This window comes from Limulus polyphemus, unplaced genomic scaffold (assembly GCF_000517525.1).
Source record: "Limulus polyphemus unplaced genomic scaffold, Limulus_polyphemus-2.1.2 Scaffold328, whole genome shotgun sequence".
Taxonomy (NCBI): Eukaryota; Metazoa; Arthropoda; class Merostomata; order Xiphosura; family Limulidae; genus Limulus; species Limulus polyphemus.
In genome coordinates this window covers 267,595-285,680 of record NW_013665938.1, presented here as the reverse complement: position 1 = coordinate 285,680, position 18,086 = coordinate 267,595, and the positions used below count along the sequence as shown (strand labels likewise).

Below are 18,086 nucleotides of genomic sequence, written 5' to 3'. Positions count from 1 at the left end.
AATTCTTCTGCTTTTAGAATGGTGTTTTGTTTTCAACTTTGAAATTTAAGATACAAGATGTATCATTTTGATATTAAACGCTTAGAAACATTACTTTCTGACAATCAATTAATATTTCTAGTCATTTACATAGTTGCTAAAGGTTAAAAATGTTATATAAAACTAACTTTAAGTCGTAGAACTGATAAGTAAAGAAAATAGGGAGTAAAACAAATATTACTAACATTACTCTATTTTTGCAATACTTTAAACATTTTATAAACCATAAGCAAAACGTTCCACGTAAAACTGTTGTGATATCATTTTACATATTCCTATTTAAAATAATTCCACAGATGAAGCCTTGAAAAGGACCTTTTATGATACTCGTGGTATAAATGGTTTCATATTTCAGATTTTAAGATCGTTAGTCAGATCACCCAAGTAGAGTGGAATGTTTTTCTGGATAATTGTTTGTTGAAATTTATGGTTGTATAAACATAGGTTGTGATAGAAAAACAAAATACAAGGCAATGAAGAACCAGTAAATAAACTTATTCATATTGTATAGCTGATATAAAATAATATTTTGTCTTACAATAATGTAATTTGATTTAAACAACTTAACGGTATTCAAATTTTTTTGTATTTATCTTAATTATGCATTTTGTTGGGCCTATTATACTTTATATTTAATTATCTATTTCTTTTATTAATAATTAATTTTTTTGTTCATTAAAATAGAATAGTTTAATGATTAATTTTCATTGAATTAAGAATTGTTTATTTATTTAAGTATAAAGCTGCACAATGGGCCGTACCCACGACGGGGACGGAACCCATAATTTTAGCGTTATAGGCTCTCAAGCTTACTGCTGAGTCACTTGGTGTCATTGAAGTATTGTGGAAAGTATTGCATAATAAAGTTTTGTGGTCTAGTTGAAAATTTGAAATAAACAGAGGCTAATTTTTAGCTGTATTATATCCACAAGAGCTGTTTTAGTTGATGTTTGAGCCTCAAATTCTTACCAGTGATTTTACACCAGAATAAAGAATATAGTATCTGCTGATCAGCGCTGTTGTGGTATACACTCGTGTTTTCTGTTTATCGAATTTGCGTTAAATTTAGAAAATCATTCTCTGGCCATGAGACTAAGAAAAACTGTAAACGAAGTCTGAATACGAGCACTACATGCAATCTGATTGCAGAGTGTAAACTTTCCTGAAGTGGCTAACGCTGTAACAGTGTAATTTCAAAACGAGCATTTCGTCTGTTCATCACAATTTACACCATGGTCTTGAACATTAAATATTATAATCGTTCCCAATAAGGTTATAATATTATTTCGCATACTGCGTGACTTATTTGATTGGTAAGTTTTTGAGAAGAAAAGAAGAAACATATATCTACTGACTGAAAAAGTAGACTTGGTGCACGTTAAGATTTATATACCACAACCATATTTGAAAAACAGATTGGTTAATATTCGATTGATCAAAGTGATTAGTTAGTTTAAACTAAAATAACCAATCAGATTGTCTAAAACTTGCTAGTCATCTTTGTTGATTTACATATAATTAACTACTAGATAACAAAAGTTCTTTGAATACGTTTCTCCAGTTACGAAAAAACAAAACAACAATTTTGCTTCAATGCAATGTTTCGGGCAGATGCTCTTCGCTAGGCTTGGCAGAAATACGACTTTGTAATGACAGTTAAGTATCGAAATACTTTCAGAAAAGAAAGAAATGTGCACCATTACGTGAATAGGATAACCAACAAAAAGAATAAAGAATGGTTATTTATGCTTGAGCTAGGCTAGATATTGTCTTAGCTATTGTTCAAAAACAATCTTATTTGATAACACTAATAAAATTACGCACTTATGAAGAATCAAACAGAAACTTTAATACACTAAGGAAAACAAAACATTCACTTGAGAATAAAAAAGTAATTCAAGTAGAAATTAACAAGTAAACGCAGATGAAAAAGAAATTCAAGGAACTGATAAAGTAGCTACATTAAATGAAAATGGTATGTCTCCAGAATGATTTGTTTGTTTATTGTTAAGCATAAAGTTGCAAAATGGGCTATATATGCTGTGCGCATCACGGCTGTCAAAAACCAGTTTTTAGCGTTATAAGCCTTCAGACTTACAGTTGAGCTACTTGGAGGGGGAACCTTCAGAATGGCTTGAAGGATTACAATGTAATTTCAGATTGTTATTTAAAAAGACATCATGGAATATATTGTTACGTGTTTTTGCAATAGGTGGCGTTGCATTTGAAAATACGTATAAATACGAACATTGTCACCGCATGCAATATGATTGCAGGGTGTAAAGTTTCATGAAGTTGAAACTAACAGCTGAAACTGTGCAATTTTATATGAACATTTTGTGTGTTCATTACAACTTATACCACGGTTCTTGGCAATATGTACATTTATGTATATTTTAGTTGCAGCGCCACCTAGTGTAAACGAGTGTGAAGACATTCTACAGTGTCTTCAGTTCTATTGAGGTTAAGTACATTATATTAGAACCATTTTGAAAGCGCACCGCGTCATTACAGTTCATGTAGCCACGCCCAGTTATGCTCTCTCTGTCTTACGACCTTGCGTCTTATTAATAGCCCAGCAGTGTAGATTTCATTACAAAAGGCTCCATCGTAAGATTATCATGTGCGAACCCCTCTTACCGTTAGGCTTTTCATAATCCACATAATATACGAAGACGACGATTTTCGAAATCCTCGCTCTAACATTCCCACTGCACAGAAATCCACAGACACTAAGCCTGGAGACTTGAACAATATGTCTTCGTATAGAATAGCACGAATAACCGTTTCATTCTTCTACTGCTTGATGTATGCAACGTTTAAACAGAAGGTATGACTAGAAACCTTATCTGGGTAAACTCATATTCTGTTTGTTTCGTTTCAAGACGAAGATCCTTCTTGATTATGTTGCTTACTGTTACCAGGTCAAGTGGACAGCTTTCGCTATTGACCTTTATGTTCATGGATAATCACGCACTTATCACGGTTTGGGTACGACTTATTGCAAATATCTTTATGGGTAGTTCTGGTACCCCAAGTTGATCTGTATGTCTTTGTTTTCCAATGACATTAATTCTTAGTCTTCGATCTGAACATATCTTTACGACCTGAGTGTATGAATATATTGTGTTGAAAAAGGCTGTTACATACCTTTACTAAAAGGGATGAATTTTCGGTGACGACACAATACCTATGTAATGCCAAACAGTATCAAAATGCAGTTGTTATACATTCCGTAACACCACGACTTTATATCGGCTATGGTTGTCACGTGATTTGTTGATTTGCATAATTAAAATCGCTTTAACACAACGTACTTTATGTCCTGTAATCTCAAATTTCATGACTGTCTGCCAAACCGTTGTCACCAGGTGGTTTCATTGGTAAGTAAAGGTAAGAATTCAAGGGTAACCACAATTTCCACACATAAAATAATAAGCTCACAGTGTAATTTTAAAGCAGAATATTAAACAGAAACATAAAAAGTGACTATTTGTTTGTCGTCACTCGAAATTTAATTAGTAGAAAGATTTTTTTCCCTTCATGCGTTTGAGGAATGCATTCAAACTGAAGATAAGACGTCATTTTGACCTTTCATTTTCAGTTTTATCGTTACCATTGGCGTTTTCAACTCCTTTGTGGTTATTAGAATTAGGGTTTTTGGACAGTGCCATCATGGTCATGTCTATGTATTTGCGAAACATATTACCCATGTTTTCCCTCGTCTCTTCGATGCATAAAGTCCGCAAAATGCATTGTTTACAGTAAGTAATGTATTGCCTATTGCAATGAATTGATTTCAAGATGTATATGGTTGCAGACGATTTTGTAGTGTCATTAATGTATTTTATGTGAAACAAATGATGTGGGCATTTTATTTCATTATTAAACTCAACGTTTTCATTCAAAGATTTAAAGTTTCTGCCACGTTTGAAAGTAGCAATGAGGAGAATACTCATCATTAAGACACATTGATTTTCTAGAATTTCAGCCTTTAAGAAACATATTCTTTCAATTCAAGTGTACTCTCAATTTACCGTTTTGAGTTAATAAAGCTGTTGAATATATTTTGGTAGCAGTAAGTTTGAGGTTACTCTCATAATGAGTATCAATAGCTTTCCTTATAATGATAGGCTCTAATTAAGGACAGCATAACGACAGTGGCGTTATGTATACAACAAATTTAGTTCAGGTAGTTTAGCCAAAGTAGTTAGGTTTTAATGTTACCTCGTCAACTTAAATTGACTCTAACTATCCAACAATCATGGAAGATCCCTATGCATTAATAAAATAAGCTCTAAAACTTATAAAATCATTGTAAACTCCAGTTCAACGGTTTCAAAAACGGCGCATTATTGTCACGAATATCAGTTTAATCAAAAGGCACACTTAGGCTGAAAATAAGAGAACAGAAATACTACGTAACGAAATCTTTACGATCGTAGTGGGTATAATTTTCGAATAGTTAGGGATACTCTGAGTAAAGCATAGTATAGCGAAAACAATCTTGACACCAGATTTAAATTAACAGTTGCTTGTATTCAGGTGTTTTTTTTAATATAACTACGTATATAATCAGAACATTTTATAAAGTTTTTATTAATTTATCCTTCCAAATAGTATTATTGTATATGTCTTTTTTAACCTCCAGTATTAAGCTTTTTTGAAAACTACTTCCTTCCCCACAATCTGGTGGCTCAGCGTTAAGCTTGAGGGCTTATAACGCTAACAATTCAAGGTTTGGTTTCTTTAGTAACTACAGAGCTGATAGGATATTGTGCAGATTTCAACTTAAACAAAACAAACGAAGCTATTTATTCTCTAAATTCTACTATTATGTAACATTTTCAAACGTCGGTATTTTATGTAAGTTTTAAATAACAATATGCGTCTATCAATTCAACATCAATATCGGGCTAATATAATGATGAAGTAAAACAATGTTCGAAAAAGACCACCGCTTACTAAGCTATCTTTGGATGTTTTGCTGTATGTTTAACATTAGAGATACAGGAGTAACTGGTTTTATTACAAAGGTCGATGTTACCTTTATTTGTTATGTCTTCTGTGCCCTATAACTTATCCGTTTGAGATTCGGAAATAGAGGAATGCGTTAGAGATAAGAAATAAAATTACTTTAAACAATTTTCACTAGGAAAACTGAGAACAACAACAACAAAAAAGAAGATATAAACAGGACTCAAGAGGCTACAAACACATGATCTGTGAACTAGCATAAGAAAAAACATATTTTTTGGTACAACATTTAATGTTTGATACACGTAAGGATTAAAAATTATTTTCAGAATAAAATAGCGATTGCTACGAAATTATGTGAATTCGTCTTTTATTTTTAGGTTTTAATGACAATGACAGCAGTCAACTAATGACAACATGGAACATTCCAGTGAAATGGGTGGTTATTAATTGTGATGAGTCATAAAATAAATAATAAATTATGCATAATTTAGTGGAGCAGATAAATGATACATTCTTAAAGTATCGTGAAAAAATAACTAAAATAAATGTAAATACACGACTTTTGCGAGTTTTGAAAACTCAAGTACTTTTGTAGCTTGTTAAATCCAAGAGGTTATATTTTTTTCTTAACCACAGAAAGAAACTCTAAAAGTATATTCTGTTACACGTGGGTCCTGTTCTTTGTTAGATATTTCGTAAAATCAATAATAAAGGTAATAAAATTATATCTCATACTTCAGTTTTCTAATAGATATTCAACACCGCATCTTCATGAAAATTTCGATAAATAAACAGTGTCTTTGACAACACTAAAAGTTCTTATATAGTAACTTTCATAACAAACTCTGAATATAGTTAAGTCACTCTCTTTTATTTTCCAAACAAAGAGAGAAATACCTTGTTGAAAAAAGCATATCTTCCATGCTGGATTAATAAAGCTTAGGGATTGTGGGTAATAATTAATAATAACTTCCGATCAGAGTAAGCTATGTACTTGAAAGCCAAACTGAAAATATACCTGGCCATCAGTATAGCTAACTAAGTATACTTGTCTTACATATCTACTTATAAAGATCGAAATGCATTATTTCATTTGTTGGGTATTCGCGCTGTTAACGATATTTTCGACCATAAACCCAATAATATCTCACGAGGTTCTGCCAACTTAGGAGATACGAGTTAGTCCTAACTACAAATTCTAGGCTAACAATGCAAATACATTTTGATAATAAACGTATATTAATAATAACGGCAAATTAAAATACAATAAGAGTAAATACATTCGTTAAAGCTTAAAGATTGATTGACTGTAGTTATATCTGTGGACTTACAACGCTTGAAATCGGGTTTCAATACCTGTGAGAGGTAGAGTACAGATAGCCCAGTGTGTAAGTTTGTAGTTAACTTCAGACAACAACAACGATTGTAGTTTTTAGGGTTTTGTCTTCCTTATACTGAAAGTCTGAAAAATTACATCACTATGTAGATTAAACGGCAACAGAAAGGGTTTTACGCACAATTTCAGGTTTAAAGAAAATCTAAAACTTTTCCAGACACTATACGTTTTGACAAAAGATTTATTCCAATTTTGTTTACGCTTATATCCACTCAATATGACAAAGTACCATTTAATTCTATGACATCACTGAATTATACCCTGTCAATGGCATGTCACATTTTATTTTCAAGAGAGCATAAGCGTGCTGACCTTATTTGTATTATAAATGTTATCGTTACTATAATTTTAAAAGTAAATTTGAGTGCTTAAAGCACATAAATAATGCATAACAACGCTTTGTATTTTAATTATATTCTATTTAAGGTGAAGCATGTGTTCTTCTAAAGTAATTATTTTGCAAAATATTTTCACGATGTGAAGCATGTTGACATCTCTGACTATTAATTAATTATTTTTCACACAAACATTTTTTTTTGCAGATTCAGTATAGGATTAGTTACTGAAAATGATTAGTTACTTATGATTCAATAGGTAATCCGAGCATTCTAAGTGACTAAAAAACAATAATAGGTCAATTTAATGTCATGCAAATTGTAGTTTCTGCTCTAAATCGAATATAAAAATATAGTGACTTCACTTAAAGAACAATAAAATAGAAAATAAAATTTAAACCAATGATCTTACTGCCCATCAAACCAAATCCTGGCTTGTACTCTCCTACTCACACGATTGTGAGCTGTCGAAACACAATACTACCGTTATAAATAAATGCAAGTCATCTTAAATAATTTATAACATATAAAAGTGAATGGTATAATCATGATAGTTTTGATCTATTGTTTTGTTTTCTTTTTGTTGAAATCAACTGTACTGAAATATTTATGATTTTTGTTTAAGCGCGTGTTAGGATTGTTAAGTAGCTACAATATTACTAATGATAGATGTATCACTAGGTGCCGCTCGAGCTCAAACCTCATAAACGGACATTGGGCTTGCTGATGAAAATGTAACTACGAAACACAGCAATGACAAAGCATGCACAACGATTTTGTGACCAAACTACCATTAGTTCTTTATTAACTCTAGACTTGCTGATGGATTCCACTGGCTTTTTAAAAACATTATTCTAAATAGTTTATGCTCCTATTTACTATGGTCTACGAATATGATGTTACACGATCCTAAACAACGTGTGAGTCACACAGAAGAAAAATGAGGTAAAAACACAATTAATACTGCAATTAATCCCACTGGCTACAGCTGAGGTCCTTTATGTACTTCAACAGGGAAATGAGGCTATCCACTGTTTTTCGATTAGCTCTTTACGCTGAAAGCTGTAACAGGCAATTAACATAAAACAATTCAATGTCTTTACTCCAGTGAGCGGTATAAAAACAAGACATTGTTTTGAAAGTAATTATTTTCTGACAAATAGAATCCATCTCTCTAAAGTTTTGAACAGATAAATGAATATTTTTCGGGGACATCAAGAAAATTTCATGTCTAGAATTTAGTGGCATTGTCCAATCTGCAGTTCTAACGAGAACATACATGCTCTGAGTGTTTTATTATTATCTCAACGTGCTTAAATATATTCTGTGAAAAAAATACGTTTTCTCAAACACAATAGTTCGGAAGTTCGTCGTAGAAAACACTCGTACCTAAAGCAACGCTCATATTATTTCCGGAATTTACATATTGAAATAAACTCAACAGCTGAAACACGACATTAAGACTTTAATTGTTCTTCTCCATGACGAATGTAATACATGGGTCTGGTTATTATTGTTATTTGTTTAGTTTAACTTTTTGGCTGAGAGTTCCATATTTTTCTTTAAAAACAGACATTTTTTTTCAGTCTGGAAAAAATGCAATAATTATTTTATGTTTTTTGCATGATATTAACTATTTCACCATAGGGTACTTTGTTCATTTCGTAATTCAATAATTATTTTATGTTTTTTTTCAGGACATTAGCTGTTTCACCATAGGATACTTTGTTCATTTCGTAACTTGAATTCGTATTAAAATCTATATTTAAAACCAGTAATAACAATTTTAGCGCTAATTACTCTAGCAAGCATAGCTCTAAAATTAGGAATGTCGATGCTCATAAAGCTAATATATAAGGTCGCTTTTCTAGTTTTTAAGAAGTTAAGATTGTCGTGCGACTATCTTTTTCATAATGAGCACCGCTTAATTTATTAGCTGATAAGTTTGTTGAGGGTTCATGATATATATTACATCATTTTATTAACTGATAGTTTTGTTGAGGGTTCATTATATATCACATGAATTTATTAGCTGATAATTTTGTTGAGGGTTCATGATATATTACATTATTTTATTAACTGATAGTTTTGTTGAGGGTTCATTATATATATTACATAAGTTTATTAGCTGATAGCGTTAAGGGTTCTCGATGTATCAGATGAATATAGTTTTAAGTAAAATTTTAGTTTTTCTAAAGGATAGATAATTAAGAATGAAATGTCTTTAAAAGAAATAGTATGATTTTTTTTTGAAAATATGAATTCTTTGGGCTGCTTTTTACGACAATACCAATAATTTGTTTTACAACGTATGTTTTGCATTTTTTCAAAAATGCATACATCAGATAATTTTAATTAAAGTACTCAATATTGAACTGAGCTTAATAAAATCTTAATTAAGTACTGGACCAAACTTATGTCTGAAGTAGCTAAAAAAAGGGCCAAAATTGCAACAGCAACAAAATTCAATCCAGTTAATAATGAAATAATAATCAAATATTGAAGAAAGTTCATAAGTAAAAACAAAACAACAAACAACTCAAATATCTTCACTGTTATAACGAATAAATTATTTTCAAAAATATTGCTGAATATATATATATATATTCAAATAACCTGATTGTTAAACTTTATAAACATTCAGAAATATTCTTTAACTGAAATTCCATTCTTTATGTACAATTATTTGAATATTTTGAAAAATTAATTTAACAACTTAAAGATCCATTTCATAACTTATGAATTTGCACACAAAAATCTTTGGTTTTACAACATTCCAGCTGATGAGCAAACTGTTTAATTAGTTTTCTTCAGAACAGAAAATGGTTTTACTTTTGTGAAAAACTTTGCTTATGCATCAGCTATTTTTTATTACACATAACATATTCGGTAATCTTCTTAAGGGATTTGATTGACATGAGAAAAATGTGTCAAAGATAAAAATATTCAAAGGAAGACAGTAAGCTACTGCACTTGGTGCACCCTTAATAATATCGGATTGTGCAATATTTCCTCTTTGGTTGACGTGCTACATTATGTTTAAGAGGATTTCTACGCTTAATTTTGTCTATAAGCATCTGGTTTTCACCAAGAAACAAACAAATGTATTACATATTTGGTTGCAGGTAGACTATGTACGGTACAGTTTACTGAATTTACAGAATTTATTTTTCTCTTCGGAAATAAAGTGTCAAATGACATGTTTTGTATTTATGCAAGAATCTTTCATTAACTTTAGACTTAAGATATTGCTTTGTTATTACGATTCTACACTTTTATTTCTTGAAAAAATCCAGAGAACTGTATTAATCATTTAGTTTCGTGATATTACATGTTGTTTCGTTCACTTCTTCATTTTCTTCTTGTATTTTTTTTTCTTTTACCAGAAAGGTAATCCGCTTAAATCTGTCCGTGAAAAGCTTCACCAAACACTTAAAAATACATTGAGAAAACATAGAGGTTTATCCCTCGAGCACAGTAATGCAGGACCGCACGAGCTAAAAGTCAACTGACTCCTTGACTGCCTTGAACACCCCAGGAGTTCTTCAAGTCATGGCTTAAATCAGACCGTTGTTTACTCGTCTGACAACTCTCAAGGTGAAGACGAAGAACAATGATTTTCTTGATCCTCACTCATTCTGCATTCAACGGATTCAAGTAGAATACAGAGACTCCGTTTTAACCGACGTACGGAGTAGTTTAACTTTAAAAGGAAGTACAGTTAATGCTATAGAAGCACAGAATATTGTAGGGGAAATATAAGATACTAACAGATTAGGTCGAGAGTTTCAAATGGAGCACTGTGTAGGCGGATGACAGTTCAAACTTGTAATAGCATCACATGTAAGTAGAAGGATTAAATATATATAACACCAAAGCTTTACCCGATTAACTGAATACACTCTTCAGTGGGTTATCTTTGAATGACATGAACTTTGACCTCAATATATCGTTATTGCAAGGTATAAACCACGCAGGAGTACAGTTCTACGAATCCTATCCAAATATATCTGTAGAATTACTTAGAGTCGTATATGGAATAATCAAAAATTTATTGTCATTTTCAACTGACATTTATATTCAATTTGACTGTCCTCATGGAATATCTTGAATAAATGAAAATAAGTTCTTTTAAAGTAAACTTTTGGGTAAAATTTATTTCCCTCATGAAGTGAAGCACTTCGTGAGGTACTTAACTGTTTTGCTTGATACTCAGTTAATAGTGATTTTATTGAAACCATAAACAGCACTTGAGGTAGTAAGAAACTGTCACGCTTGCAAGGATCTTGGCTTAATTTTTGCGATAAAAAGGAGAACATTGGGACAGTAAGTGTAAAAAACAAACAAACTAATAATGTTTTCTGTTGACGTCAAGGTTTCGGAGTTTTCTGGGCGTATGTTGAAACCAGGCGATGTTTGAATTGAATCCGAAAGGTACGATGCAAAAGATAAGTTCTTTTTTCTCAAGAAAAAAAAAAAGTCCAAATGATCTTTGTCAGAAACTAGGACCACAAAACAGACATTTTTGGATTTGGGCTACAGAGAAATAGAATAAAGAACTAATTAACTTGTAAAAATTTAATAAATTTGAAAATACAGTTTAGAAAATATGAGATATAAAAAAATGTAATTGTTAGAAAAACTCTTAGTCTCTTCATATATATTTTCTTTCAAAGAATTACTATTTTTTCTTACGTTTTCTAACATTTACAATTTTCGTATCCTCAGTACTTAATCTCTACATTTTATCTATTCTCAATACATAATATCTACATTTTTAAATATTCTCAATACATAATATCTACATTTTAAATGATTCTCAATACATAATATCTACATTTTTAAGTATTCTCAATACATAATATCTAAATTTTTACACATCTTCAATACATAATCTTAAATTTTCTGCGTATCTTCAGTACATAAGTGATTCATTGTAAAACAGTTGAGTTCATGGCTTTCTTAAAACAAATCATTCGCACCTATAAAAATAATATCTGAACTGTAAATTTTCAAATGTAATTTTCCGCTTACAACAAAAATAATGACTGTGTAAAATATTTTAAGACACTATATTTTATTCAATTATTTAATCACATTTTTTGTATAGGCTTAGTTTTTATGTTACTTAATATTATACGATACCCGAGATAAAGATATTAGTATTCTTCCAAACGTCGACATACGAAAGTATTGATATACCCATGATCTTGATATGCTACAACAAATTCACTAACTGTTTATCAACACAGTTAGCTTTGAAAATGTCATTGTAATTTTGATTAGAACATCAAAGATAATCATCAAGGATATTTATTTTGACCATTAAAACAGTTAAAGTTTAATGTCAGGAAAACTGAAGGCTTACCTTGAAATGTGTTTCATTCTTTCACTGTATTGTTTGATTGTATATAAACGATTGGACAGGACGGAAGTTATTAAAGCAGTACATAATTTTTTTTTTCAGTTTATAAAAGTCCGTCAGAATAATCAAGATAGTCCGTTTTGAATCATAAAACCAAAATCTCAAGCCGCTTTACACTAAAATAGTATGATCCCCACAATCCTTATTGTAGTCCTGGATTTGCTGTGATAATCAAAGAACAAGAAATCAATCAATGTATCAGATGATAAACTAAAATGTTTTATTTTTTTTAAAGAGCACATAAATATTAATTAGGTAGAGTACAGGCAAAGTACATTTTTCATATATTTTCATAACCTATTTTTTTCACATTTAGACCACACTGTAGGAGTAAGTGCATTTTAGTAGTGTAAATTTTAATCGGTTTTAAGAAATGACTTTCACAGAATTAGAAGTGTTAAAATAAATCAAATGCCTAATTTACATTTCATTTCAGCTTTCCGTTTAGTAGCTAAACTACGTACATCAGTTTAACAACTTATTTAAGTACATAAGACCGTGAAAAAATAAAGAATTGATGATAAAGATAATTTAGAAAGGAAATTGGAGTACAAAAAGGATATACTGGATTTTATTTAACCCTGAAATGACAAGATTTGCAAATTAACGTTACAATCGAAAGCCTACATTGTGAGCTAATCTGTATGATTACGAATGATTTAAATAAAGGACCGAAGCAATATGTTGTTTTGTAAACTTTCTTATAATGCAAAAGATAGCAGCAGTTTCAAGTATCAGGCGTATTTTTTGTTGTAAATTTTTGTATCCGTTTCTGCAATCACCAAATCGTTTTTCTTGGCGGATATGGTACTTAATCATCACAAGTTAAAATATCTTGGAGATAATTGTATTTAGTGCTTTTTTTTTCTTTGAAAAGAATAATTTTTAATGAAGTGATCCTTAAAGACAAAGTGTTCTTCTATGAAACTAAATGAGAATCGTTTTAAGGTCCACTAAATACAGTTTTCCGTAACAGGTCAAATCGAAAGTGAAAATTTAGTCCAAAGCAAACAAACGTTTTTTTTATATAAATGTTAACTTGTTGTCAATGTCAAGTTTCAGCTTTTCTTTAGAGGGAATTCCTTATTGTGTATCAAAAATTAAATGACTTACCCTGATAGAACATATTCTTGTACATAGTAGGACACTGTAGGCTCTGAAACGATAACCAGCCCAGTACTTTTTAGTACTGGCGATATTAACATGAAATTTATTCAGATAATCATAAATTCTGTTGCACATATATTACAGTCTCTTTAGAAAAAAAAAAATAGAAATTTTCTAATACTTTGTAAAGACACTAAGATAACTTAAAGCAGCTTCTAGTCAGCTGTGTCCGAGAGAATTATTTTGCCCTCACAACTTTTATTAGAAGGTCAACTTCTCTTTTTTATGTTTTAAAGATTAAAGGCTCATTAAAAATTATCAATGCTTTATATTGCCTCTTTGTGAGCAAATGAAAACATTTATTAATAAGAACTTTAGAGTGAAATAAACGAATGGTGTATAATATGTCAAACACACAATAGCTGGTATATTCCAGTAACGACGAGGCCTTTCACCCAATACCAAGGATCTTTATGAGGTAAATTTTCATTCTGGGTCTTCATCAGTAGATAAAGTGGAATCACTCTTCATTTTATGTCCTTATGACTAAAAGTTTTCATCAGTGCGCTAGAAATGGTCAGATATATTACCGAGCATTATTAGCACTAAGAGAAAAGGTAAGGTCTCGTCCCGATTTATTTTTATTGACAGATAAAAACGGGTCACATACTAGCATCGATATATTTACTGGGTTAGAATGGAGTTATTCCCTCCATCGGGTCACGAAGAGGTTTAGTTTTGGGTAAACGCTTGTCTCATATCCTTGAAAAACGTGCATTTGTTCTGATTTTTATTTGAACATCAAAATCATTTTATTCACTGTCTTCAGCCAGCCTTTGTTTTCATTCTTTACTGAAAAGTTAATGCGTATTCAAAACTGTTTAAACTGATTTGTTGTCGGTTTTTGTTTTGAATATTTTTCGTCAGCGTTAGAGTTCGACATCAAGGGTTGTTTTGAGCGTTTATTGGCTAGTTAAAGTTAAATGTGCCCTCGTTTAAATGTATTTCACCTCCAAGTAAGGCGTTAACTTAGTCTTCGTGTTAATTGTTTATTAACAAGTCGAAATATAATCAACCCGTGTATTAGGTAATATCACAGTCAATTCTCGTCTTAAAGTAAGTCCTCGTCTCTTAAGTATGTATCTGTGATTTGATGAGAGGAAAAAACAAAACAAAACTTTTTTCAACCTTATTTATCGTAAGTGAAGTTATTGTACAACATTTCGGCCGTAGGCCTACTTCAGGTACAACTTAACGGTAACAGAGACAGTTGTACAGTAAATTAATTTATGACAAGAACGTTGAAAGCAGTTTAATTATTTTTTAATTATTATTTTAGTTCATGAAATCATACTTTCCACCCTCAAACAAGCGCTATCTTTGTTAAATAGACCAAGATAAAAAGAAGAGTATTGATAACATCCACATTAATAGGTAAGACAAGTATTGATAAATTCCACAATTAAAGGTAAGGCAAGTATTGATAAGTTATACAATAAAAGGTAAGAAGAATATTAATAATTTTCAAAATAAAAGAGAAGAAGGTTAGTGATGGTTTTTAAAGCTTATATTGTTCGTTTCTTTTTCTTTTTTTGGAACGCTCAAACAGCAAGATCACAGGTTTTTTTATATTGTTTTAACTGACGGTGTTGCTCGTGTAAATCGCTGCTGTGTTAAAGGATAAAATCTTAATTCAACATAGACGAAGTAGAAGTTGAGTTTCTGTCAACCTTTTAAGTTAATGACACTGACTTTATAGAACGATGTAACGAGATCACGTTAGTGTGTTTTTTTAAAAAAGGATCTATGAAGTCCTTGCTCAATGGAGACCATCTACAAAGCATGTTTACAGACCATAGGCACGTTAATTCCACTGAGAGGAGTTAATAGGCTAAAAAAAGTGAGAAGACTGAAAGAGACGGACACATAATAAGAAGGGTAAACATGTTACTCTCCCAAGAGCCTCCTTGATTTGGTGATATAAATTAGCAACACAGGAGAGCTTCAGTGTTGCTGTGTAATTACATTATGGTCTTGGAAGTAAACTAGAACTAAGAAAAGGGCAACAATTTAGATAGACGTAAGAACAGTAAGCAGGTGAGAAAAGCAAGGTTGGAAAGGACATTGCAGACAGATCGGATACAGACCAAAAATATAAGCTTAAAATCTATGGAGGGTATCGAATGATGTAATAAAGAACTTTACAGAGCATGGTTACTGCCTGATGAGCAATTACATAAGGACAGTAATCTTAATGATCTATGCGAGAGGGAGTCAGAGAGAATTTTAATTAACAAATTAGCTGTTGATAGGTTCATTTACTTAATAATAAGCTGAGCGTTGGATATGGACTATACATTTTATTCGTAAGCAAGTTTTAAAGAAAGTTACTTCCTTATTAGATTTTATTTCAGAGCATCCTTCTCTGGTGGTAATACGTCATAGTGGTACTTGGACACACCTTGTAATTCCTTTATCCAAATGGTCATATAGAAAAATAACATTTCTGATATAAAAGTAATTTTTTGTTTCTTGTGGATATTATTAAAAAGTTAAGAATCGGGCGAACATGCGGTGTACGAAGAATCGCGAATTATTCTCTGTATTTTGGTGAGCGTAAACGTTTTGATAAGTTATTACTAGTTCCAGTAAAATTACATCATCATACTACGCACTAATTATAGTATTTATTTACCTAATTTTGTAATGGTTTTTGTTTATGGCTACTGGTAAAATCTGGTAGTTTCAAATCACGAAAATTCTGACAAATACATGAATGTTGATCAGTTAAGAAACAACAACTAAACAAAATAATAACTATAAAATATTGAAGGTTTAACCATTTAAACATTAAAAACAACAAATGAACGAGATATAAATATATATATATATATTGAAGGCTTACTTATTTCAAGTAAATTTGATTTACTAGTCATTGTAAGCCGTAGAGAGTAGCTGAAGAAAAAATCTCTAAACAAGAAGAGCTATATGGTTAAGAACAGAAGTAAAGTAAGATTTAAGTTTTTCACAATGAATGAAAAACAAACAAACAAACGAATTTGCTGTTGTAAATCAGTATTTACATTTCATACTGTCATGATATAAAAGACTGTTTGGTTTAAATATTAGTGATTAATTTATATTTGTGAGTGAATACTTTATTATTTGTAAGTTTTGTTATAATAATAATAATAGTTAAAAGCAGACGATTGTAGAAGGTTTTGTTAATAACTAATTGGTGTCGAGAATATAGAAACGATTATGTAATAAAGATATAAATAGCGTGAGACGAGCGGGAAACAGCAGACGGACAGTATTAGACAGATAATAGCAAAAGAGAATATACCTGTGTGAAGTTAAGTACCGTAGATATGATAGGCCTAACGATTGAAATAGGCCTAACGTTTAATATGTTAGAGTGAAACTAACAGTATAAAAAAAAAGATAAGAAGGATAATTTTATTCCGTCAAAGCTTGGATCTAAAGTAATTGAATCAATCTGGGTACACTGACAAAAGGAACAGAGGATCTTCAGAAGAAAGAAGACCAAACGAATTACGGTAACTTGCGCCACAACTGTAAGTGAATCACGCACAGAATTATAGTACGATAATAATATAGATAAGATAGTTCAACTTGTCAACTGAAATTGTAAAGTAATTGAATCGGTCTAAGTGGACTTTTGACAAGAAAAAGAGAACTATAAATAAATAGTGTTTATGATATGCCTGTCATCTCTATAGTGTGAAGACTTTGTTGTACATACGTTTAACTTGTTCTGAAAAAAAATATATATATATATTATTTGAAAACAAGTAAAGTGTGTGCTGTTTATTCATCATTGAATTTATCGCTAACAAGTCATAGACACTTACTGTAGAAGAATCCTAAGCCCAACAACAACATAGTATACATTTATACTATTAAGAAACATAGGTAAAAGTAATTTATTTCGACAATTAGCAAAAGGAAGAACTTGTATATATATATATTATTTTTAAAATCTGACGATTGGCGAGACAGCCAGGATTGTAGAGTGGTAAACGGCGATAGAAGAAAACGTGAACGACAGCAGAAATAAGTAGGCCTATCTATATATGCACAACTGTAGTAGTAACGAAAATAGTATAGAGATTAAAATCACGCTATATAACCATGTCAACAGATTTTGATAAATGGGTAGGAAGAGAATCTCAACTTGGGTTAAAAGACAGTGAATTACGAGAGTTTGTTAAATAACAAAAAGAACTGGAAATCGAAGAACGACAACAGAAGAGACAGATTGAGAAAGAGAAAGACTGAAAGAAGAAAATGAGAGAAAGGAGAGGCTGGAAATAGAGAGACTGCAAATACAAATTGAAAAATAAGAAAAAGAAAGAGAGAGAAGAGACTAAAAATAGAGATAATAAGAGCACAAATTGAGATTGCAGACAGACAGAGCATACGAAAAGTAGAAGTTAGGTCAAGGAAAGTTAAACGTAAAGTTAACTGCCCTAAGAGTGGAAGGCCTAACGATTAATATGTTAGAGGAGAACTAACAGTTTTAAAAGAGATATGAAGTATAGTTTATTTTGTCAAAGCGAGTTCTAAAGTAATTGAACCAGTCTGAGTGCACATTGACATCTGAAGTACGAGAACAAGACCATTGATCACTGAAAGAGCAGTATATGACTGTGGTAACTCATGCTATAATTGTAAGTGAAGTATACACGGAATATTAGTGCAATAGAAATAAAGAAAGGTAGTTCGGCTTGTCAGCTGAAATTCTAAAGCAATTGAATAGGCCTAAGTGGACTTTTGACAA

The 18,086-nt window shown here is 31.1% G+C and overlaps 1 protein-coding gene across 1 annotated transcript in view; it reads right to left on the bottom strand.

The window, feature by feature from the left end:
- Positions 1-11,229: 11,229 nt before the first annotated feature.
- LOC106457417 (carbonic anhydrase-related protein 10-like) overlaps positions 11,230-18,086 on the bottom strand; it is a 167,123-nt gene continuing 160,266 nt past the window's right edge. Inside the window, exons 9-11 of the mRNA XM_022383336.1 lie at positions 13,289-13,331; positions 12,119-12,337; positions 11,230-11,286 (exon numbers count right to left, since the gene is read on the bottom strand). Coding sequence (XP_022239044.1) covers positions 12,318-12,337; positions 13,289-13,331 — 63 coding nt within the window. The 3' untranslated portion in view covers positions 11,230-11,286; positions 12,119-12,317. The remainder of the gene's footprint in view (positions 11,287-12,118; positions 12,338-13,288; positions 13,332-18,086) is intronic.